Source organism: Kryptolebias marmoratus, linkage group LG23, assembly GCF_001649575.2.
Source record: "Kryptolebias marmoratus isolate JLee-2015 linkage group LG23, ASM164957v2, whole genome shotgun sequence".
NCBI classification, from domain to species: Eukaryota; Metazoa; Chordata; class Actinopteri; order Cyprinodontiformes; family Rivulidae; genus Kryptolebias; species Kryptolebias marmoratus.
The window spans coordinates 5758327-5782352 of record NC_051452.1 but is presented as its reverse complement, the minus strand read 5'-3'; the positions used below and the strand labels follow the sequence as shown (position 1 = coordinate 5782352).

General features: G+C 43.2%; 1 protein-coding gene and 1 long non-coding RNA gene across 5 annotated transcripts in view; one reads left to right on the top strand and one right to left on the bottom strand.

Moving 5' to 3' along the window:
* Nucleotides 1–24026, top strand: part of zeb2b (zinc finger E-box binding homeobox 2b) — an 83998-nt gene that overhangs the window by 44090 nt on the left and 15882 nt on the right. For 2 of the 4 annotated variants that reach the window (XM_017431773.3, XM_017431771.3), the window contains exons 2-3: nucleotides 15059–15310; nucleotides 22086–22154. In XM_017431773.3, coding sequence (XP_017287262.1) covers nucleotides 15059–15310; nucleotides 22086–22154 — 321 coding nt within the window. Of the gene's footprint in view, nucleotides 1–15052; nucleotides 15311–22085; nucleotides 22155–24026 lie in introns of all 4 variants that reach the window. The other 2 variants (XM_037973929.1, XM_017431769.3) reach the window with 1 other exon arrangement.
* On the bottom strand, nucleotides 20675–21605 carry LOC119616749. Its single transcript, XR_005232763.1, has 3 exons — nucleotides 21182–21605; nucleotides 20990–21085; nucleotides 20675–20903 (listed from the first exon to the last, which is right to left on the bottom strand). It is a non-coding gene; the product is annotated as an uncharacterized LOC119616749 (long non-coding RNA).

Genomic DNA, 24026 nt, shown 5'->3' with positions numbered 1-24026 from the left:
ACCTGTAAAGCCCTCCGGGGCTTCTTGAGCCACTGAGACGAGCTTTCAGAGGGTTATGAAGGAAGTATCAGGAAACAATGAGAGCAAGACTCCCTGTCTGATCTAAACTGCCTTGGCTTAGCTGCCCTATCTCTCTGTTTTCCTGCTCTGTGTCTGCCCTGCCAGCCTGACTAATCAGGACTGCAAGAAAAATGCTAATGGCTTTCATGCAGTGACAGTGCCCTGGCAGGTTTGTAAGCGCTCCACAAGGGAGAGGAAAAAAAAGCAGCCGGAGCTATGCATTCTAGAAATGAGACTCAATAAACACAATAATGTGTTTAACTTGTAAACTAGTGCGGGTGACAGATTACGGGCGGTCCTGCAGCGTGGCAAAGCGTCGACATCTCAGCCGTTCACCTTTTGCCTCTACATCTGTCCTGCTAATGGGCTCCACTTCTATGCCAGCGCAGTGGAAAAACCCAGCTCCGAAAATCCTCAGGCGAAGCTCTCATTCTTCCCCTCATTCTATTTCCCAATTAGACGCGAGGGCATGATTAGTTTATTAGCAGTAGCAAAAGCTCCGGCGAATGTGTTTGCGGATTCTTAGCCGTTAATGAGCAAATTCAAACCCTATTGAACGGACGCCTGTGGGAGGGGGAGGTTATTCGCGTGCGTGCTTGGCTAATAATAGCATCCCAAAGACAAAAGATGGAGGAAATAGCATTATAGGAAGGGGGGTCAGAACAATGAAAGCCTACCGGCACTCGTAATGGCATGCTCTTTCATTTTGAAAATTGTTTCCCTTTTGGAATTGCTCGCCATCCTCTCCTTAAGGGTCTGGCAAAGTGTATACTCAATTTTCACAACCAGTAATGCTAACACCGGGGTGCAAAAGCAGGTCTTGAAGCACAGGAGGCCGCCGCTCCACCTGTGGGAAATGAACTCCACTCCAACCCCCCCTTTGTTTTCCCTCTGCCTTGGCAGGCTTAACCACCTCCTTTACAAGCCAGGTAAATTGTTCATTAGGGCTGAGGTAAACGGGGGTGGGAGGTGCTGTGGAGTTGTTTTTTGTTGGGTTTTTTTTCCCAAGAAGAAGTGCGAAGAACAAACAAGTCAGAGCATTTGTTCAACGGTGTAATCTACACATCAATTATCCTGCCGAGCTAATTAGCACCTCTGCATACCCCAGGTACCTGAGCACTCACACATGCTCGACTCTTTCAAGCCACTGATCAAAAAAAAGGGAGAGGACTGACAGAAACACAGGGAGGCAGAACCCAAGGGTAGGTGGGGGGGGGGAAGCCTTAGATCAAAATTTCCTTTTTACTTACTGTATGTGGAGTGTGTGTGTGTTGCAGCCATTCCAGTTGAGATTCTCAATTATATAAGCCATCCATACAGGACTGGGATCACGCCATGTTCGCTAACTGTACAAAATTTACATTCCTGTCTGGAAGTCCCTTTTTAACATTCCTCCGCACTGTCACACAAACCTTATGGTGGACGATCAAATTTTTGCGTGTGTGACTGGTAGCGAAATATCTCATGAACCACTGGACTGATTTCAGTGAAAGTCTCAGAAAGTAATCATTGGATAAACATCTAGAACAGATTGACCTTTGGTATCAGTCCAATTCAAGATTGGTGCCACAGCTCCAAATACAACAATGTCTGTAACTCAGTCAGTTTTACAGATACTGAGCTAAAATCTGATGCAGTAGCTGAGAGTCATCCACAACAGTCTGTGTGACATCTTGTGTGATTGCGTATAGCGTTATATTCCAGATATGACCTAAACAGCTGTGCTGTAACTCCATCAGGTAAACGAACCACAATGCTTAACCTTCAAAAGATAACTTGACATGATTAGAAATGATCCAGCTTTATATCTGTTTGGATTCAAGCCACTCTTCTTCTTCAGGTGTGCGGCTAAAATAAAAGAAATATAATGTTAGGAGAGAATTTTAGGCAGCAAAAGTGGAGTTTTGCACCATTGAGGTTGTTGTTTCGGGCTTCACACTGAAAATCCTTCTTATTAAGGTGTAGGTGCTTCGAGTCTCAACTCCCACCATGTAATTAAAAGTGTGGTTTTTGTCCACCTGCGGCTAGATAGGACAGACAGGTAAAACGTAAAAAAAAACAAGAAAAGCAACAGGGAAAGAAACAAACAAAAAGAAAGCGAGTGCCTCAGTCTGCTCCTGTTTACCTCCTCCCACGTCATGTATAAGTCATGGGCTCTGGGGCCTCCGACTGCAGCGCTGCCTGTTGGTGCCGTTTACAGAGATCGAGAGAAAGGTTAAGTTGTGTCATCTCGCTGCTATCTTACACCTGCCGTACCTTGCCGCTGGCTTTGTCAAACACACACACACACACATACACAGACACAAAGATGTTTTGGTAAATAGGAAGGTGTGGATTCAGCTCTCAATGATGCCCAAATATGATCTTCGATTCTGAAACTTTTTTCTTCCTTTTAGGCCTAATCCCCATCATTTATGCCAAATAAAATCCTTACAGAACCCTTTAAAGGCATTTAACTCACACTTATCAAACATATGTGTCTCTATTGGACACTCTTAGGGTAATCTAGCTTCTCTATTTTGTCCATTCATACCAAGGGCTGAGTGTGTCCTCATTGTTTTTGTGATCTACGGGGAGGACAAAGGGGCAGGACTGTGTCGCTGTGCATAAGGATCTTTTTCACTTAAAACAAAGTATTACCTGAGCTACACTGAAATTGTTTACAACAAAACCAATATTAGTAAGTGGCTAACAATAAGAAAATGTTTCCAATTTATTATACTTACCACAAAATTACCAGAATCTTTGATGTTTCTACATTTTTCTTGCAAACAACCTTTAAAATTTTAACAATAGAAAAAACTACAGCTCAGTTCGGTACGTTGAAACTCTTGTTGCTTCTGTTTAAACAATCTGTTCATTTCATTGGACTATAATCTAATTAAAACCTCTTGTGACTTTGAATTAGAGGCCAGTGGGTCATTCAGAAATCCTATTTATTTCCTTCTTTGATTAATTTAAATTATTTGGATGTATTCCATTGTGTCATCGTCGTTCTTCTACCAAACATTAAAAAAACTACGTTGTCTTGTTTATGTGAAAGGATGGTTTCTTGAAGTGGTGTCTCCTTTCACAGGCAGATATTTCAACCGCGACCCCATCGTCACTAAAAATTAAGGCTCAAGGGGGTCCCGTAAAATATAGGAGTAGGTTTAAGACAGGAAAACAGAGCTGGACCGTAAACTTTGTGGGACCACGAAGGTTCTGCTGAGATTGAACCAAAATGAACACAACCATTTTTGGGCAGGTGGGAGGAAGGGAACAAACAGCTTCCAGGAGATGGTTTTAAACACTTGAGTTGTTACTGTGACAATAAGCTATGCCCCCTGTTTCTGCAAACCTCACCCGGTGCCCCTCCCCCTTCCTCTGGGTGGCTGGTAGCTAATTGGGAAGTTGGTAACAGTGTCAGAGAGAGTTGCCTTTCTCCAGAGGGCTCTCCCTCTCTGCAAGGAATCTCCCATGTGTGTGTGTGTGTGTGTGTGTGTGTGTGTGTGTGTGATTTAAAGACGGGAAGAGCCCAGTTTGCTGGTTGCCTGCTGGTGATTAGAAACACACACACACACACACACACACACACACAAACACACACAGAGTCCCCATTTCCTGGTGCTTCTTTGATACCTGGTGGGGATGCTATTCAGGTGACAAAGATCTGTTGTGTGTGTGTGTGTGTGTATATGTGTGTGTGTGGGTGGGGGGGGGTGTCTGCAGGGGTAACAGATGTGATTTTACACTCTCATTAACATGTGAATGAGGCCCCGGGCCCCCAGATTGGCTCGGACCATAGAAGAAGAGGCTTCAGTGTTCCTCCTCACCCTCCTGTGGCCCCTCACCTGGACCCCCTACCCTCCCAGTTCATCCTGTCTGATCTCTTTAGTCCATCTGAGGCCTCTGCTTGACTCCCCCCCCAGTTAAAACACACAACACAGACACACACAGATTGACCTTTAAACAGCTGGTGACTGGCAGAGTTTCATGACAGCAGGAGGTCCCACTCTTCCCTGTTTTTGTTGTCATTTTTTTACTTCTTTCATGTAAAACAACCGGTCATCTCCTGATAACAAAGTAAAAATGACCGACCAGCTCTCCAGAGCTGCCGTTGAGGAGTTTTTGAGGGCAGACTGGCGGTGAGAAGCGCTTGTTTTAGCTCTCAGGTGGTGTTTTGCTCAGATAAACGTGGCCATGGACTCATCACTGTGGACAAGAATGCAAAACAACCTTGGCCAGATCAAACCGGTTGTTTTCTCTGCTATCTGGCGCCCCATTCTTAGGACAAAAAAAAAAAAGAAGCCTGGGATGAATGCCTGTAACCTCTGTGATGTCTTTTTATCAGCTTGCAAGTGTTACCCAACTAACCCAAAGTGTCTCGTGTTGAAACCGTAACCCTGGTGACGGTGGCGCCTTGCTCAACTCCCAGACCCAAAGAAGAAAGATTTAAAAGACACTCACTGCAAAGTATGAAATCTAACATAAAGGTCACTCCAGTAGTTGTCCACATATCTTGATATGCAATTCTGAAATCTGGGTCTGTACTCGATGTAAACAAAGTAGTAGTTTGACATTAGGCTGGCCGTGGACAATATGGCGGGATGGACAAGCGTAGAAGACGTTAAGGTGCAAATATAAGAGTCAGTTAATCACCAAAGATAAAAAAAATCAACTTAGACAACTGTCAGAAATAAATATCAGAGACAGAGCCCAGCATTCAGACACCTGAAACTTCTTCTAGACCAGGAAGTTTACGGTTTCACAGGTTTTTCAGCTCCTCTTTTCAGTCACTTTGGCTGATTTTGTAGGTAAAAAAAACACGTAGTTGTTGGCAGTTGGTCACAAATTGGACACATGAACCGTCGATATGAGAAAAATATTTTACAGATTTTTTTGTTTTTCTTCTGGTCTTTGCAAGGAGTATCTTTAATTTCTGAAATTCTGAAATTATTTCTGCAATAATAAAACTTCAAACATTGATTTTACTCCCCCCCCCACCCCCAAACTCCCCCAAAATAGATGCATTACAATTGAGAGGAGATGCCTTAATTTGTTTCCTTTTTTCTTCTGCTCTCCCCTCCCTGTGAAGGAAATCAGCATCAAAAGCTTCTGTTCGCTGGTAATTACAGCTCAGGTTCTGCTTAACTGTTATTAACCAAAAAAAAAAAAAAGTACAGTAATCTGGCCTGGCAGTGCAATATGTTACCGTCGCTTTTTTAATTAATCTTACAGGCAGCGTAATAAATTTACAATATCAGATTGGCGCAATACTGTATATAGATTTATTAAAGCTTTTAATCAGTTCTGGCAAAATTAATTTTGCAATGATTGCTTACATTTGAATTTGCATATACTTAGCGTGAGTAATTTATTTTTATAGATTCTTTTTTTTGTATGAAAGCGAGGCACACGGGGGCCGTCAGAGATGAAGAATTGCTGGATTTTGCTTCTCTTTTTGCTGGAAGGGAGAGCATTTTTGGTGCGTCGCCACCTGAACTGATCGTTCATTAACTTGAGCCGTGAAAAAACTTCTCAGGTTGTTTCTTCTGTCATCAGAGGTCAGAGGAGGCTGTAAAGGTGTCAGATAAGGCTGTTCTCTCTGATTCAAAGAAAAGTCAGCTGCTCCTTTCTGTGAAAGTCCTTTTACACCATAAAGGAGGTTAAAGGAGTTTTGTGTTCCTTTGTGTCTGTTAGTCTCATCAACCAGTGGATGGATTTTAATGAAAATCAACTGATTAATCATCTGTTAATTAGTCTACAGCTGATTCAAGATGGCTGCCACAGCTAACTGATATTAGCAAACACAGATATATTGAGAAATCAGTCACTTTTAGAGATATTGAGCTAAAACTTGGTGTGGTAGTAGCTGAGAGTCATCCCAATGACCACAGCCTCTTTGTTTAAAGCTCTAGCATGCAAAGTGGTGGACGATATGCATTTCTGTTTTCATGTTTTTGGTTCAAACTCTGATACTGAAGCAAATATTAAGGCTTTAATGTTTAATTAAAAAAAATCCTCCATCTTTGAATTATAGCTACTGCTGAAGTTTGGGAGGATTTTAAAGCTTTAATCTTTTTAACCAATCTGTCAGTCAAACTTATTTAAAAGTCTCAGTGTGACCCAAAGGAAAATGTAAAAAAAAAACAAATAAAATTGTAATAAAAACAAGACATATAGTAGAAAAATACAAACTAATATCAATTAGAAAACCACTAAACTTCCAGCTTGTAACAGTTTAAAAGGCAGAACGGTTGATTTTACTGCTAACACGTTGTTAGCTCCCAACCTCCTCCCCATCGGTCACGTCTCCTGCCGTGTAAACACTCCCAGCGACACTGTCCTACACACACACACACACACACACACACACACGCTCAGGCAGGCAGGCAGGATCAGTGTAGCACTTCGAACGGCAGATAAGACTGATTCATAAACAGATGAACCCAAAGCAGATGTGTTATCACGGTGTTGCTGCGCACAAAGTGCTGCAAGGCCACACCAGGTCCCTCACACACACACACACACACACACACACACAGTGTAAACTTCTATAATCGTCCGACCTGATAACACCCCCCACCCCCCAACTCAAAAACCGAGACTCCCAGTCAGCAGATTCCACCACCTGAGTGTGTGTTTGTACATGTGTGCTCCTATTTATAAAAATCCTCCACATGCCATGTTTTCACGTGTGTGTGTGTGTGTGTGCGTCTATTTTTACGGATGCATGTCGCACACGTAGGGCGTGGACTCGTGGCATTGAGCCACCATGTCCCTCTGAGACGAGGAGGAGGAGGAGATGAAGAGAAACAGGAGAAAGACGAACGATTTAGATAACACAACACACACACACACACACACACACTCCGCTGCTATCACATTATTATCGGAGAGCGCTGACCACAGGAGAACCCTGGCAAGCACCCGGTAAAAGATATTTCTCTCCCTCCCCAGGGAAGAATTCATGAATTAATTCTTTCTATTGAAGGTAACTTTCTCCTCCTCCTGCAACAAAACAAACACGCAGCTTTTATTCCTATTTTCAACAACATCCAGATTCTTTTTTTACTGAAATTATTTATTAAAACAGGGAGAAAATATCAATATGACTATTTAAAGATTAAAAAGAGGCACATTCTCATGTTTAAAAGGCTGCTAAATTGCTAATTTTAGAATAATTTTGCTGAAAGCAGGTAATTAAAGTCTAGTTAACTGATTGTTTAAGGAATATTTTGAAAATGTTTTTTTTTCCTTCCTTTACTTTACGTGTATTTCCAACATTTAAACACATCCTCGTTATCAGCTCCTCCATTGACCTGCAGGTGCTCATGTCGTGCAGTCGTCTCTATAAAAACACACAAAGTCCCGCAAATTTCCAGGTTTTTGAAGCTGCTGATTTGATTCGGCTCGGAGCAGAAGAGCAGCTTTAAGAATGGAAGGAAATTAGCGTTGGTCTCCCTTTTATATTGGCGAGAAGACCCACTTTCCCTAAACTGGAAGCAGTTCATCCAGTTTTCCTTTTTTTGGGTCCCCCTTCGATGTGTGTGTGTGTGTGTGTGTCAGGGTGTGTGTGTTTGGTTAGTTACAGTAATTACGGCCCAATAACTGACAGCCAAAACCAGGCAGGAGAAAGTAGAAGGGGGCTGTTTTTCCTCAGCCGCGCGCAGCCTCACTGCTGAACATCTGCTGAGAGATTTGCATATTAATTAACCCATATTAACTCTAATTATTCTGGGAAATTATCAAATAAATTAAATTTTCTAATTTTAACCGTTTTTTTTCCCCCCTACACCTTCTTCTCCGTTGCTTGACGTGTGTCAGGGTAACATCCGGTGGACGCTCACCTGAGCTGAAATCAAATCAAATCAAATCAAAATTAGGATCTGCAGCCCTTCCCCCTTTCCTTCCTCCTCATCCTCACCAACCTTTCCCTCCTCTGTTCTTCTTCTCTGAATTCTCCCTCCCACACTCCTGGCCTGGGAGTCCTGAGGGCAGCCAGGGGAAGCTTTTGTGTGTCTTTTTTATTCTTCTTCTTTGGCTTGTGTGACAGGGGAGGCAGGAGGAGGGGTTGCTCCCAACATTTGTTGGAGGAACATGTGTAAGCTGGGGGGAGGAAGGAGGTGGAGGTGGAGGTGGCGGGGAGGGGGCACAGATGGTGAATCCATGCAGGACCCGGCAAAGGTGGGACCTCTGAGCTGTCGAGCAAAGCCCTCCCCCCCCAGCCTGTTGCCGGGGGCCCTCCTCTGCAAATAAAGGGCACATTAATTGAATTAGAGTCCGCGTTGCAGTCAGGGTCTCGGCGACTGGCGGAAAGTTTCCCATCATCCCAAACCATCGAATCAGCATCCTTTAAAAAACAGATTCCAGCCCTGCACCGAACACCAGCCTCATTTAAATCTTTGTTTTGACTCGATTGAACCAACAAAATGTTTCTTCCTCATATTTCACAAATACAGACACACCTAAAAAAAACTTCAATTTTATAAAAAAATAGGAAAATGGTTAAAAAATGATTAAATTGGAAGCATTTTGCTGCCATTTTTAAACAACAAAAGTTATCGCCTCCAATTTACATCCAATATTTACTTTCTGAGAGTTTAATTAAAATATATCCTGTGGTTTATGAGATATTTTGCTAACAGACAAACACAAAGGACAGTTTCTGTTAAGAAAATCAAAAATGTTTGAAAGTTGATGATATTTTGAAGCCTATTCCAAATATTTTAACTCACTTTAATAGCTCTTATTTTAATGGTTTACAGCTTTTATTTTCTAATAACTTCTGTTTGTTAAAGTGACAAGTCTCTTTAGGTGTAAACATTTATTTTGAGTGTCTAAAGGGAACAAATTCTTGCTTCAAAGTCTCAATTTTAGGTTTGTGTGTTTAAGACTATATTTTTTTTAATATATCTTGATAAAGATTAATTAATCTTTTCACTTTGGAGCTTTGTTTGGCGGCAGACTGCGTATTTGGAGGCAGTTTTGTTGAATTATCTTCTTGTGAATGCTTTGACGGACACGTTGAACTTTCTGTCACTTAATGTAAAAACAGTGTTAACAAAGGTTAAACACATCTCAACACGTAAATTGTTAAAAAGTAAAAGTGTTGCCCTCAACAACTTATATCTGTCAAACAAACACTCACTTCACTTCTCAGTGACACCCCTCCCCCGTCTGTACGCAGACACATGCTGCCCAGACAGACGCTCCAACACACACACACACACACACACACACACACACAGGTTGCCTTTACACTTCGCTGAGTTTTCACCATTCATCGTCTCTCCCAAGTCGCCCGGCTCCCCTCCCCGGCCCTCACCCCTCAACTCTCTCCGTCTCTTTTCAGAGCTTTTGTTTGCCCTCTGCCACCGTCCTTTCACCGACTTGGCCCCGATTTGCCCCCTTGTGCTCCATCACACCATTATACTGAGACAAGATAGCACAAAATATCCAAACACGTCTGCTTTTCTTTTGTCTGGTCTGACTCGGGCTGGAGCTCAAGTCACCAGGCAGCTTTTCAGGCCAGTCATTTCCTGAAGATACAACCCCAATTCTGAAACAGTCCTGTAAAATGTAAATACAAACAGAATGTAGTGATTTTCATATCTGATGAAGTCATATTTTATTTACAATGGGGGAAATAGTAAACAAATCAAATGTTTAAACTAAGAAATTGTACCATTTTTCAGAAAAAATAAGGTAATTTGGAATTCTGTGGCAGCAACACATCTCAAAAAAGTTGGGACACGAGCAACAAAAGGCTGTAAAAGTAAGTTGTATGAATAAAAAACAGCTGAAGGAGTGTTTTAAAACAGATTAGGTTAATTGGAAACAGGTCATTAAGAGGACTGGGTATAAAAAGGGCATTTTAGAGAGAAGTAAAAATGAGCAGGGGTTCAAAAGATGTGGAACAGTTTCAGAATAATGGTTCTCAACAGAAAACAGGGAAGTTTTTTAATATCCCATCATCTACAGTTCATAATATTAAATAGAAGAATATAAGTTCTGGTTCTGTTCTGCTCAGGAACACTGTCTGTAAACACAGTTCACCGTGCCGTCCACAAATGCTGCTTAAAGCTCTATCAGGCAGAAAAGAAGACAGATGTGAACAGATGCGTCTCCTCTGGACCAAAGAGGAGAACTGTTCTGAGGTCAGCCTGCCTCTCTGATGGTATGGGGGTGCATTAGTGCCTCTGGGAAGTATCTCCAGGTTTTAGAGCAACAGAATGGGACAACATTCAGCAGCTGCTCTCCTCAGGTCCAGATGTTTACAGACTGATGGGAGAAGAAGAGAAGATGGTGCACAGAGGGAAACATCTGGAACATCTTTAAAGAGATTTGTTGCTGCCATCAGATTTAAAATTACCTTTTTTTTTCCAAATAATTGCATAATTTTTTTTGATTCAAAATTTGATATGTTTACTGTTAAACTGGATAAAATGTGGCTTTATTTTTATTTACACTTTACACAACATCCCTTTTTTTGGAACTGGAGTTGTGCATTGTTTTCAAAGAAGAAAAAGTTTGACAGTTTGATCAGTATTTTCTACAATAAGAGTGGTCAGTGACTTCCAGTGCACAACCCGGCGTTACATCATATATGGAGCCCATCTGAAACTACATAAAAATGAGAAAACTGTAGAGAAAAACTGCCTTCCTGCTGGTGTGAGGAGTAAGACTTACCCGAGGAAGTGCTTAAACTGTTGCAGACAGGAACAACAGCAGACAAAAGGTCATCATGAGAATCCGCTACCGCCGGCCGTAGCCACGAGGCAGCGACCTCGCTTCCACCTTAATGCCCTCCCACACACTCACACACACAAACCTCTCACCCCGACTAACGCAGCGCTCCTGCATCCCCATCTCCCTCGCAGCCATCCAGGTGATCCGCTTGGCTCACATTCATGAGACAGGGAGCGAGTGCGAGCAGTTATCGTCCAATAGGGAGACTGTCCTGGCTCATTATCGGCGTAGGAGGCCGAGCGTGTCACCTGGAGCTAAGCCTCGACACTTGACTAAAAAAAGTCAGCCGGGGTTAGCATGAGAGCGCCGACGTGGGTGTTAGTCATTCTCCCCGCAGCCATCACCTCCACCGACGGCCCCGCTGAGCAGCTCGAGCTCTGTTTCTCTCTGGCTCCGACACTCCAGCAGTTTCACACAGCCTCCTGTGGGTCCTGGACTTGGGGATTGTTAAATAAATCTGATTATACCTGTTAGCGTTGTGAAATGATTTTCCCTCGCAGCCTGTAGGTGGAACACCTGTGAACTCGGGTTAACAGCGTAGAGGGAGCTGATTTTTAGGCTGAAATTTACTGCAAATGTTTGTCTTCAGGCGTTCTATGGTTGTTGTTTTTGTTTTTTTTAACTTTAAGATGTGCTAAAGAGATTCAAACCAGTTTCCGATCACATACATGAGAGTTTGCATGCATTTTATATCTCAAATGGTACCAGTTAAGGTCATTATCACCAATAAATTTCACTCAGACATTCAGGCACAAGCTGCTTCATTGTCCTGAGTAACTTTTGGTGTCTTTGAATGCAACATGTAGTCCTAAAAGTGCTCCCAAAGTGACTAATCTGTGGATTTCTCAGGAGTTAATAACTCCAGGACTGAAAGCATTTTTGATTGCTTTTTCTCTGTGTTTGCTGTCAAACCTGATGCTTTCTAAATACAGTCATCTTAGAGTTGAGGCACTAGATTAAACCCACTTCAGCTCTGTTACCATTGTTTCTCCTTCTCTCACTAAGTCTTTCCTTCAGATTCTCTTAGTCACTGATTGTTGATGCTTCTAGCCGCCCTGATCAATACACATTATTGGTTTTTGCTCTGTTCTCCTTTTTTCCCCCCCCTTTGGCTGAGTGGCAGAATAATGCCAAGCCTGTGAAAGGGTTATGTCAGAAAACCTGATATTAAACAAGAATCGCGCTCTTACATGTGTCATTTTAATTATCTGCAAGTCAAAAGAGACAAACAGGTAGCAGGAAAAACACATAAAAAATAAAACGCCATCCGTAATTGCTTTTGTCAAGGATGACACTTAAGGTAAGAAAAGGATAGAAGAGGCATTTGAGGAGTAAACATTATCTCCTCTTTGTCTTTTTTTTTCTCTCCTAAGCAACACAAAAGGCTGATTAGGAGTGAGGTTCGGGGGAGATGAAATAGCCGCCTGCGAAATATTAGTAGGTTAGAATTACTTTGTTGCGTGACACAATACCAATAAATGCTTCATGCTCGGGGAGGGAGAGGCTCCTGTCAGCGGTGGCACCTCAACAATGGCAGCTTTCTCCGTGTTAATACTACGCGTTTGACTTGACGAGCACCCCGCTGTCATTTTGCCTTCTTGGAGGTAGACAGCTGACGTTCGGAGAAGATTGCATCTACTGTAGCTTTCGCAGACAGTTCAACGCCCCCGTGCTCGCGTTTGTTCGGAAATTCCAGGATGAAACTTCACAAAACATGAGCAAAAAAGAAAAAAAAAAGAAAAGACGTGAAGTGTTTGAAACTTAAAATAGCCCAAAGTTCTGAAAAGTTGGTCGGATCTGCAGCGCCGCTCTCCCTCAGTCCCTACGTGGGAAGTCAGGAACGGTGGATGTGTTTCGGAAACAAAAAGAAGCTCCCCCGCTCCTTTTATTGAGGAAGAATGGGCCCTTTAGAACCTGTCCAGCCTTAGATAATTTCATTCAGGCGGCCCCTGCTCCGCCGTCATTGAATCTGCATCCAGGGATCAGGTTCACAGGGACGGGTTGATAGCTTCCCAAGCCTCTTGGCCTTTTGTTCTAGCAGCCCCACACCCCCCACCCCTCCTTCCTTTTTCTTCTTCTCTGGAAGCTGGGGGGACACAGAGCTGATGGTGAGAACAGTTTTGGAATGATGCAGAACTCCAAGCTGATTGTTTCAAAGTATGGAGTTCTGATAGAACCTTTCAAACAGGTAGACATCTGTTTTTAGACGTTTTTTTTTTAATTCAGGGACACATCTCGTTGTACGTAGGTGGACCCGGACCACCCAGGAATTCCCAACGTCTCCCTCCACTCCTGGGTCTCCAGCCTCAGTTTGCCTTTTTTGTCACCCATAAGGAGCATTACTGAGTCTGAACTTGCCTAAACCCTTGTGATCACACCTCTTGAAAAGGTTTTGTTTCCTCCGCCGATTGGTATTCGAGGCAGGTCACCGCACTCCCACCCTCCAGCTCCTCCTCCACCCCCGTCCTGCCTCCCCTCCAACGTTTGAAAGCCCTGTTTTCATTTTAATTTGCACCTGTTGTGCAGTTGTTCGCTGAAGGCAAGTGCAGACCAGTCAATCGCACAGAGACGTGTCAGGAGGAGATGTGGGGAGGCTTATCTTTTGATATGTATAACGTTTTCAGAAATGTCGCGCACGGACTTCATCTGGTTCTGGGAAGGAGCAGGGACACTTTCAGGCTTCAGAAGCGGCAACGAGGACGCTTTAATTAGCGCTCAGTGCCTAAAGGCGGAGGTGGTCGGGCAGGGTCTGTTAGCAGAACATCTCAGGAACCATTTGACTAATTTTAATGAAACTCAGAAAGTTGTACATGTTGTTGTTGTACATATACAACTGAATAAAGCGGCTATAGCTCGGTCAGTTTCACAGATATTGAGTGTGGTAGTAGCTGAGAGTTAAGTGTGACATCTTTCAGTATCACATGAGACTCCTCGTATCTTTATTTTCAAGGTTTGACTAAAATGGTTTAAAACTCTGGACATGCATTTTTTATAGAGCCATCTTGAGATCCCTAAGTTCTTACTTGCACACATATCGATTCGAGAGAAACTCTCTTTCTTGTCTGAAACCTAAATAAATGTGAGAGCAGCCTCCACCTCCTGGCTGTGGTGGCGGGTCCTCCCCAGACGGGCCCTCTCACCACAGAACATTCTTGTACAAGCTGCCAATGAGGTGTGTCCCCATGTGATGCCATGCTCCGGGCTCGCCCAGCACTCCATCTGCACCGCTCCAATAAGTCTACTGACGTCCATTTCGGCTGTGATTTACGCCGCGGCGCGTAGTCGCTGAGAAACAGCCAACAGCGCGGTGACAAATTTGCTCGAGAGCCACCTTTGATTGAGTTCACAGCCCTTATTTACAGGCTGTCTATTTTAGGAAAAGCAGACATATGTCAGGGACCTGGGTGCTGTGGAAGCAGGCGAGCCCTGCTGATGCTGCTTGGGAGCTTTATTAATGTGTGTGTATATCAGCCTACCTCACATGTGTTTGTTTGTTAGCAAAATATCTCGTGAACCTCTGGATGGGTTTTAATAAAACACTCAAAATATAACAATCGGATGCACATCTACAGCTGATTCGACCTAATTTAAGATGGCTGCCACAGTCAAGTGATCTTTAAAACACCAAAATGACTATAATTCAGGCAATTTTAAAGATATTAAGCTGAAATCTAATGTGGTTGTAGCTGATGGGCAATCACAACACATACCCTGTTAGATATTGTGTGAAATCGTTCATAATGTTGTTTTCAGGCTGTGACAGATGAAGCTTTGTTATTCAACATAAGACTTTAAAACACCTGAAAGCAGCGGGCAATATGCATTCTTTCAAGGAAGAGTAGACCTTTAATCATCTTCATGGTTTCAGTTCACTGGCAATAAGAACGTGAAGACATCCACAGGACCCATGCAATGATTAATTTTAATTACCTTACATTAAGCCTTTTGTGTGCATAGCAACCACTTGTGTGCTGCTGTATGTGGAGCATGTAAAACCTGAGCGGCATGCTCCGGAGGTGCAGCTCGTTGGCATTCGAGGCATCCAAGCAGGACTGAAAATTAGTGGCTATTTTGGCTGGCAGCTCCTGGACAGCTGTCCTCCCACCACTGCAGTTTGGTCACAAATTCCAGGCGCAGATGCTGTAATTGGGTTGTAACACAGCAGAATTTAAAAAAAAAACAGGAGGGATGTCTATGTGTTTGTTAAATTCAGTTTCAAAATCCAGATTTTTAAATATTCTGTCCCTTTTTCTCCCCGACGCAGCTCTGAACTATGAGAACTTGGTGGAGACGGGCTCAGAGACCGAGGAGGAGGACAAGCTGCCCGTGTCTGAGGAGGACCCCCTGATCAACGGGACGGGCAGCCCGGGCAGCCTCACCAACCCGGAGGTGTCGCCGCGTACCGAGAGCCACGGCCTGCTGACCAAGGACGAGGACGACGACGAGATGCGGGACAGCGGCGTGGAGCACATCTGGCCCGACAACGACATCCTGAGTGCCTCGGTCGACGGTACCGGTGAGTGTTTGGTGCAGAAATGGCTGAAAAAAAAACCCCAGAATGCCAAAAGATAACCTCATTTTTAATGTCATGCCTGAAATTTGTCTGTTGGCAAAACATCTCATAAATCACTAAACAGATTTGAATGAAACTTTCTGAAATCATCATTAGTTGTTCAACAAATTCAAAATGGTCACCATAGCTAATTGAAACTGGTTAACGCAAAAATGTCTACAACTCTGTGAGTTTAACATGAACTGAGCCAAAATTTGGTGTGGTAGTATCTACCCCATCTCATCTATAAAAGGTGGCAGGTGACGTGGATTCCTCCAAGCAATGCTGAAATTCTCTTAATAAGTTGCTTTAAACGGGTTCTGGCGTTCTTCACCAGATGCGTGGGCTTCAGGTGAGCTGCCAATCACAAGAACCCGCGCTAAGCCGACTCTTGGATACTTTGTGTGCACATCCTGCCACTTGTGGAACTATCTTATGCCGTAAACCCCACCCATCTGGTGCTCGTGTAGACTTAAACAAACGACACAAAGCGTTTTGCAAACAGTGCTCGAGCCAGGTCTGACGGCGGAGTCCCCGCCGCCGCTCCCCGCCGCAGACAGACGCGACAAACAGTTTCTCCAGGAAGCGGCGGAGACCAGTTGGTTCACGCTTAGAGAAAAGTCCCGCTCTGAGCCCGACGGCACAAGATATTTACAGTTATGTAGAAAATAAGGAGTCTGAAGATTCTGCAGGTTGCACCTTCGCAGACTTGACTGACTGATTGTCTTTTCCCGAGCAGCCCCCACCCCGCCTCCTTCCAAGGCAGGGGGGTGCCAGTCACGGATGCTTGAAAGATAAATACTTTTAATTAGGGGGCAGGGTATAATCATTAAAGGAAGCCAGACTGCTGCAAAAAAGTCATTAACAATCTTAAATGAAATTTTTATTTTTATGATAGCCATTTACATGTATAATAAGAGTCAATGATTCTTGGAAGCATGTGACAGGAACAGAGTATGGAGAGAAGTCATGTAAGACAGCCCATTTAAATGAGCCGGGCTTCACTATTCATTTCTGCTAATGAACTAGCTGTGCACGAGAAACGCAGGCTTAAATTTTAATATGGGAGGGGGGGGAAAGCAGTGCATTTATTAGGGACCAAAAAAAAGATTATGAATCAGCATTCACTTCATATCAGGTCCTTAAGGGGTGGAAGAAACAGGAGACAGTTTGGTAAATAAATCAAGATAAAGGATAAACAAGCTGTCACTGCATAGGGTAATTGTTTATTTGATAAAGACCTGCGGTGCCGTAATGTCTGTAATTCAACTATGTTGCAATTTCCAGATAATATGCTTCTTGTGTGATAAACTGGCTGACATATTTCAGAGAGCAAGTCAAGTTCATTAGAGCGTTTAGGAGGCTCTTTCCCAATCTTGTGGGTGCTGTGTTTCCCAGCCCTGCTCCTTCTTCTTCGTCTTTTTTTTTTCCTCCGCGGTGCCTTAGTGTCTGCAGTGATACCTCAGCACATAGCTCAGGCCTGAGATAAGTTCGCACCCTCCCTCCTTCCTTCGTGATTCGGTCGTCACTCCCCTATCAGGAGTAGTTACACAGGTCTTGGAGGAGAGAACGAACGTAGCAGATTTTACTGTAAGTGTTTAGAAAAACACCAATATCTGAGTGTAGTCTACGTGTAGAGGAGATCCAGAAGATATTTACAAGGCGAAGTAAGAGAAAAAGCAGAATAAAGTTTATCGCTGCTGATTCCAGGGCACAATCTTGTCTCTGTCCTTGACATTCCTCAGTCCCACAGCGAGGCTGGACGCGATGTGCTGGAGAAGCATGACATCATTATCACCGACAGACGTTTTCAAATAAATCACCTGCTCTCTTTTTTAACTCTTTTCTGACACCACAGCCGGCTCGTTTCCACGTGTTTTGCCAAATCTGACTTCTGTTTCCAGCTGAAGAGCGCCTCTTGTTTTCCGTGCACATCTTGTATGTTTTGCAGCTGCCATTTAAGCATCAAGTGTGTCCAGGAGTCGGCCATATTTTACAATAAGTGCAGTGTTTCAGACAGCTAGAAGAGTTAGATTTGGATTATTTGGAGATGACAACATGCAGATGTGGATAAATTTGATTGTACCCACAATGCTCACTGAAATAACTTACAGCTGACAAAAATAATAATAATAAGAAAAAAATACTGAAAATAAATAAAAATCAGTCGTTGCTTTTGAATTTTGGTTTAGCACAATTATTTTAAAAACAAACTAATGAAAGGATGGTACTCCTGGAAACGATTAAAACTAATGTGTCCACAGGGACATATTAGACTCAGGTGTGTCCTGTAATCACAAGTGTCTTCAGTCCTGGAATCGATATGTTTACATGTAGAAGAAATGATTCCTGCAGAGACAGCCTCCCTGTACGTGTCCACAAGAGGACAACTGAGGACAAACTGAAGAGACGGATCGTATGAATGACAACCAAAGAGATGAGAGGTGAACTCCAAGGTCAAAGGTCATCAGTGTCAGATCCCACCATCAGTTTGTTTGAGACAAAGTGGACTTCATGGAAGACGACAGAGGAGGACAGATCATAAGAGTTTGTCAAAACCCAGATTGAGAAGACACAACGCTTCTGGGAAAAGTCCCTTCAGCTCTGTGTCCACAGACCCAAACCAGAACCAGAACAGAACCCTGAACCTACAGGGGGACATGGAGGAGGCTCGGTTCTGTCCTGGTCCAGAATCTGTTCACGGTCCAATAAAATCTGAAGACTATCAAGGCTTTCTGGAGCCAGATGTGCTGCTCAGAGTCAGAAAGCTCGGTCTCAGTCTCAGCTCATAGATCCAACAGGATAAGGACCAAAAACACCAAGAACGGGTCAGAACCAAACATTGGACCGTTCTGAAGAGTCCTTCTGAGCCCTGATCTAAATCCTGCTGAAACATCTGGAGGAGGAAGCCTTCAGACCTGAGACAGCTGGAGCAGTTTGTTCATGAGGAGTGGACCAGAACATCTGTGGACACCTGAGGACACCTGTGGACAGGTGAAGAAGTCTCAGAGGTACAGAAACCACCTGCCTGCAGTGATCGACTCGAACGGTTGAGCAACAGAACGTTTAGTTAAGGTACCATCCTTATTGTTGAGGTCAGTTTCATTAGGTTTTCTTTTTTTAGTAGTTCTGTTGAACCAAAATTCAGAAAATTTTCTTTTTGTTACTTTTGTTAGTTTCAAGTGAATTTGGTATTCTTTGTAGGCTTTATTTTTTATATATGAAAGGGTACAAACAAACTTATCTGTCCTGTAAGTCTAAAAATATCTGAACCTTTAATCTAAACTTGTTTTGGTTTTGTGATTCGGGTACTAAAACCTGACAGATTCAGGATAACTGAGGCTAAATGCACAAAGGCAGAACTTTAAAGCGACTGCAGTGACCGGCCATAAAAATAGGAATGTTTTCAAAATAAACACCATCAGAGCCACTATGAAAATAGGTGGAATTACAGTCGGGCTCGAGGTAGTCTGGACTCCTCCTGGGCCCTGTGTCGACTCTCAGACCTCAACATCACTCTTCAAGGAGGTGTGTACCTTACCGCCTCGAGTTGTGTGTGATTTACTGCTGACAAAACATACTTCAGTTACCTCTGAAATGCTTCCCAGGAGCGAGAGTACACGCATGTATTTGGCACAAATAGATATTTAGTGAAAATGTATGACAAAACCATAAAGTCTCCAGTAAAATCTGGCTTCTTTTTGGCATTTCTGCGTATAAAACCACCTCACCACAATGATACTTTGTCCCATTTGACTGCGGCCCAGGACGGGCACGGATCTGAGCGTGCATGAGTGCCAGAGGCCACAGCCGAGAGGTGTACATGGTGTTAGTCCACCTCCTACTGGAAGCAGCCGTCCCTCCCTTCAAACCGCAGATAACAAAAGTTTTCCAAGGTAAACAGGGGAGAGTGAAGGGCCAGTTAATCCCACTGGTCATCCCCTTGCGTCAGACCGAAAGCATGCAGTCAAATTTGATTACCCGGAGCAAACACGGTGCCTACGAGGACGCAGGAGTGCGAGGGAGTTCTGTTTAGAGCTCCAGAGGAGGTTTTCATACATGCTGATATCTGATACTTGTGGGTATATTTAGTTACATGATCGCCCACCTTTTATGGCAGTGTATGATCACGTAGTTGCATGTCTGTTTGGTTGTTAGCAAAATATCTCATGAACCACAGGATGGATTTTAGTAATCACTGAAAAAACATCTAGAACTTATGAACTTTAGGAGTCAGTCAGATTTAAGATGGCCACTGTAACTAATCTGTTTTAGCAATCAGAAAAGGCTGTAACTGAGGAAATTTGGTGGAGTTGTAGCTGAGAGGCGACGAGTGATTTGCGTTTCTTCGAGTAATGCTAGTTTTATTTAATATGTCTTGTTTGTGGCAGTTTAGTTTCCCATACTGCAGCTTTGGAAGATGTGCAATCAAAAGAGAGGGAAAAAAGCTGCTCTGGCACGGAGGAAGTTAACCTATCCCTCCAGTGGAGTCTGTCATTATTCTCTGAAGCTATTTACTGGGGTATTTATCATCTCACCACCGAGGCCACATCTTTAATTTCAAGCAAACCCTGAATTGCGAGCCCCAGAATGCATTCCACAACTATGGAGCCCATTGTTTTCAGCTGAAAATAAAAAGCCTTGTTGCTTCTGGCTTTTGTGCGGAGCAATGTAAGCAGGATAGCATTATTATCAACAACACACCCACAACCTTTTCCTGTATTATCTCATCCAGGTTTCTCCAGTCCGGATCCAAAACCAAAGAGACAGTCAGAGGCTGCTCAGATTTGTTGTTGTTAATATTTCGGGTATTTTGACTGCAGCCTCCGTTCACACTTGGTGGTGAACTGCGTACCCCAAAACGTTCAGAGATCCAGACACAGCCACGTCTCACAGAAGGCTGTCAGTGAGCAACAAACAGAACATCAGCAGGACTGACGACCACAATCACAACAGCACTAAAACAACGAGAAATTCACCCAGATAACATCCTGCAATCCACTCTGACTAATACAATCCCAACAAAATGGATCTTTTTATAAAGAAGGATTCTTATAAATGGTTCATTAAAACTGTTACCTTAAAACAAAAAAAAAACCACCCTGTATTTTCAGAATATTCCTTTAGGACGTCTGTTTAATTATCTTGACTCAGCCGACCACTGAGCTGACTTTCTCTGAATCATTTTTTACCTCAAGATGTCCACCCTGCTGCTTGTGTGGGGTCAGGTCAGGTCAGCAGGAGGTCCTACAGCTCGGCTCCGGACAGATTGTGTTCAGACTACCAAACATATGAGGCTAAAAGGGGTCCAGACCACCTCTGTCTGTGCTGTTAGCTGCAAGAAAAAAAAAAGAAGAAGCTTTTTCACAATGGAGGACTTGTAGTGTCCTTGTAGGAGCAGTAGAACAAGAGCTAACAAGGAGCACTATGTAGGGATTTTTATTTTTTTTCAAACAAAGGTCACATGTTCTCGGAAGCACCTTGATTTAATTTGTACCGACGAGGCAGGAAGGAGGGACCGGGGACTTCTTAGGCTGATTGTCCGATCTGTGTCCTCCTGTCGACCGTAAGAGGGGAAGTATTTGTCAGAAGGAGGTTTGTTTATGAGCCCGTCAATCCGCTGGTTATTTACTGCTGCCTCACCTGCGCCAAAACAATATCTGCCTGTCTGCACAGGATGGATGCCATTACTCTGATTAGCCTGGAAGAACTGGGCTTTTGTCGACCAAAACTGGACACCTTTTAGAGTAAATTGTTGAACAAGTGGAAAGTTTAAGACCTGTAAACTAAAACATTTTGAAATGAAATTGCGTTCCTTGAAGGAATGCATATCACCTGCTGTGGATGCCAAACACAAAGCCCTTTTTGTGTTTGTTGTATCAGTTGTTGATGTAAACCCAATGATTACTTTCTGTAAGATATTTTGTTAAGACAAATGAACCCAGGCACTTACAGGATTTCCCACCTTGTACGGCAGCAGACGATAATAAAACTTCGTTATATGCCAGATCTCTACACTTGAGGTGGATCTGTTTCGTTACGGTTAAAAAAGCACTTTCTCCTTTAGCGTCCTGCACGTAAAACTCCGAATTAAAGACCTCACTTTTGTTGCTCACTTCAAAACCTTGACTCTTTGGGCCCGCCCACTTGAGGTCTGCCCTGACCAGTGGGGGTTATTTCTGCCGCTGAGAAATGTTTCTGCAGCTACAACTCTTCATTTGTGGTCGCTGGCTTGTATTCTTTTTAGTTCCAGGAGCGGGGCGCCAGCTCTCTGCCAGGGCTTGTGGCGAATCACAAAAATGCGTCCGCTCACAATAGTCAGAGCTGCTTCGGATAAAAGCGTCCACCAAAATGACATATGCTGAAACACGGCGTGATGGTGCATGCAGAGGATTGCAGCGGCGTCACAGCCGGGGAGTAATAAGCTCAGCCTGCGTGTTGGCTGGAGCTCTGTGATTGCTCAGGTGGATGTGCTCCGTGTTGTATTTAATCGCCGTGTTTGGAGATAGAAGCTTTCTTTCTCCTCCCCTGCTGCTTGTTGTCATGTTAAAGGTAAATAAGTCACTGTCTGGCCCAGACGATAGCATTCATTAAGCGTGCTGAATAAAGCTGCGGTGCGCTGCGACGCACAGCGGTGCCTTTATTGCTTTCCACATACCTTCTTCTTCTTCTTAAAGGCCTTGTTGTCACCATTACTCACCCACCGGTTTTTGTCTTCTTCTCCTGTGTTTGTGTGCAGATGAAATAAAAGATGATTTTGATGCCCTGGGGCCTGATGCCACTTTGCAGGCAGTTGGAAATGGTACAGGTGAGTTGAGATTTTTCTTTTATCCCTTGAAATATTTCAGAATAATCAACCAAAAGCCGGTATCTGTCGGAGGCTTGTTGGCAATTTCAGACTGCAAGAAAATGGCAAATTTTCAGTTCAAGTCCTACAGAATTTTAAGTGCTTGCAAACAGCCAACATGCGGCCATATTTTTATTACCATTTTGTGAAAATCACAGCCTGTTCTTGTCTGCACTGCTTCAAAACTTTACAATATTTTCTTGCCTCTATCATAGCCACCTCAGCTGCTGTAGCCATAGAAATAAACAAAAAGTTCCTTCAAAACTATTAACACTGCTTCAGTATACTTTTTCTATTTTCATCTTTTTATGCTCCTTTTAGTTTGCAGCTACTACCTTGCTGATTTTAGCTTTTACCTACAGTTTAGCAGATTTAGCTTTCAGGTGCAGTTTTGCTAATTGTAGCTTTTAGCAGCTGTTTTGCAAATTACTGCTTAAAATGACAGTTTTCCTAAATTTAGCTCGTGTTTATTTTAATGAATTTTAGCTTCTAGTGACCTTTTTGTTAATTTTAGCATTTAGCACCAGTTTTGCTCATTTTAGCTTTTAGCCACTGTTTTGCTAAATTAAACTTTTAGCCACAGTTTTATCCTTCCTGAAATCTGTTCACCACCTCAGCTGGAGTTTTGCCCTGAGGACTGCATCATCAGTTCATTAAAAAGCACATTTGTGGGCTCAAACAGGGATTTTACTGCAAAAACTTTAAGCTTGAATCATAAACATGGATTCCCAAACTGTCATCGTTAAGAAAAAAGTTATCCGCGGCGTTTTGGTATTTGGCAGGAGGAATCTAGCTGATGTTCATCATCATTGCTGCTCTTTGAAATGCAGCTGAAGCGCAGCCCGTCAGTCGTATTTTCACACGAACTCCACCTTTTTGTCAAAGCAACAGAAATGCCAAACAGATTTAGCCCCGTTAGCGTCGTACCACCCATAGGTGGGTCTCGTCTTTTGGTTGGCAAACTGAAAAACTAGAAACAAACAAACCTCTAACTGCAAACTGTGTTTCAAACGAAATCTTCTCCCCCTGACTCAACCTCTGCAGGCAGCTTGGGTGACTTTTTTTTTTTTTTAATAAACTTTGATTGAACATGCTACTTCTGGCCCTCCTGGTTAGCTAAGTGTTTCTTCTGGTGGAGCTGAACTCCTTCTGCCATATTGCATTTGAGGTGTCGGGCTGATTTGGAGCCACACACCCGCTCGTTCTATGATATCATCCTGGCCACCTCGACAACTGGCCTTGAACGTTTCTCCGGTAAACCGAACTCGCCCCACAGAACGCCACGCAGCCCTGCCTCCAAAGCCTCCCTTCAGCTTTCATTAGTCTCTGCTCGTTGTGGACTTTTCTCTGTTTTTTTTTTTCTTCTTCTTCTTTGCTGAAAATTCAAACAGAGCAAATGTTTTCCATTTTGACTGCTTTAAAGACTTTTTGGAAACAATACAGCGAGAGCTCGCTGCCACTGGATCACATGTGATTTTGTTTAAAGGCATGAGCAGTTCAGTCACGTCGTGGTGCCAAAGCACACTTTGGTCCAGGTGATTTCCTCTGTTTCTCCTTAAAGAAACACTCTTATGTTTCCCATTCAAATGTGATATGTGCATAAAAGCATAAAATAATTACAGGCCTAGCATTCCTTGAAGGAATGCATATCACCCACCCCCCTTTCATGCCTGAGTTTAAGACGAAGATCATCTTATGATGAGAAATCAATCAATCAATCAAATTTTATTTGTATAGCACATTTCAGCAGCAAGGCATTTCAAGGTGCTTTACATAATTAAAAAACAAAATAAAAACAGCATGTGACATTGAATAAACAGTAAGAAAGAGACA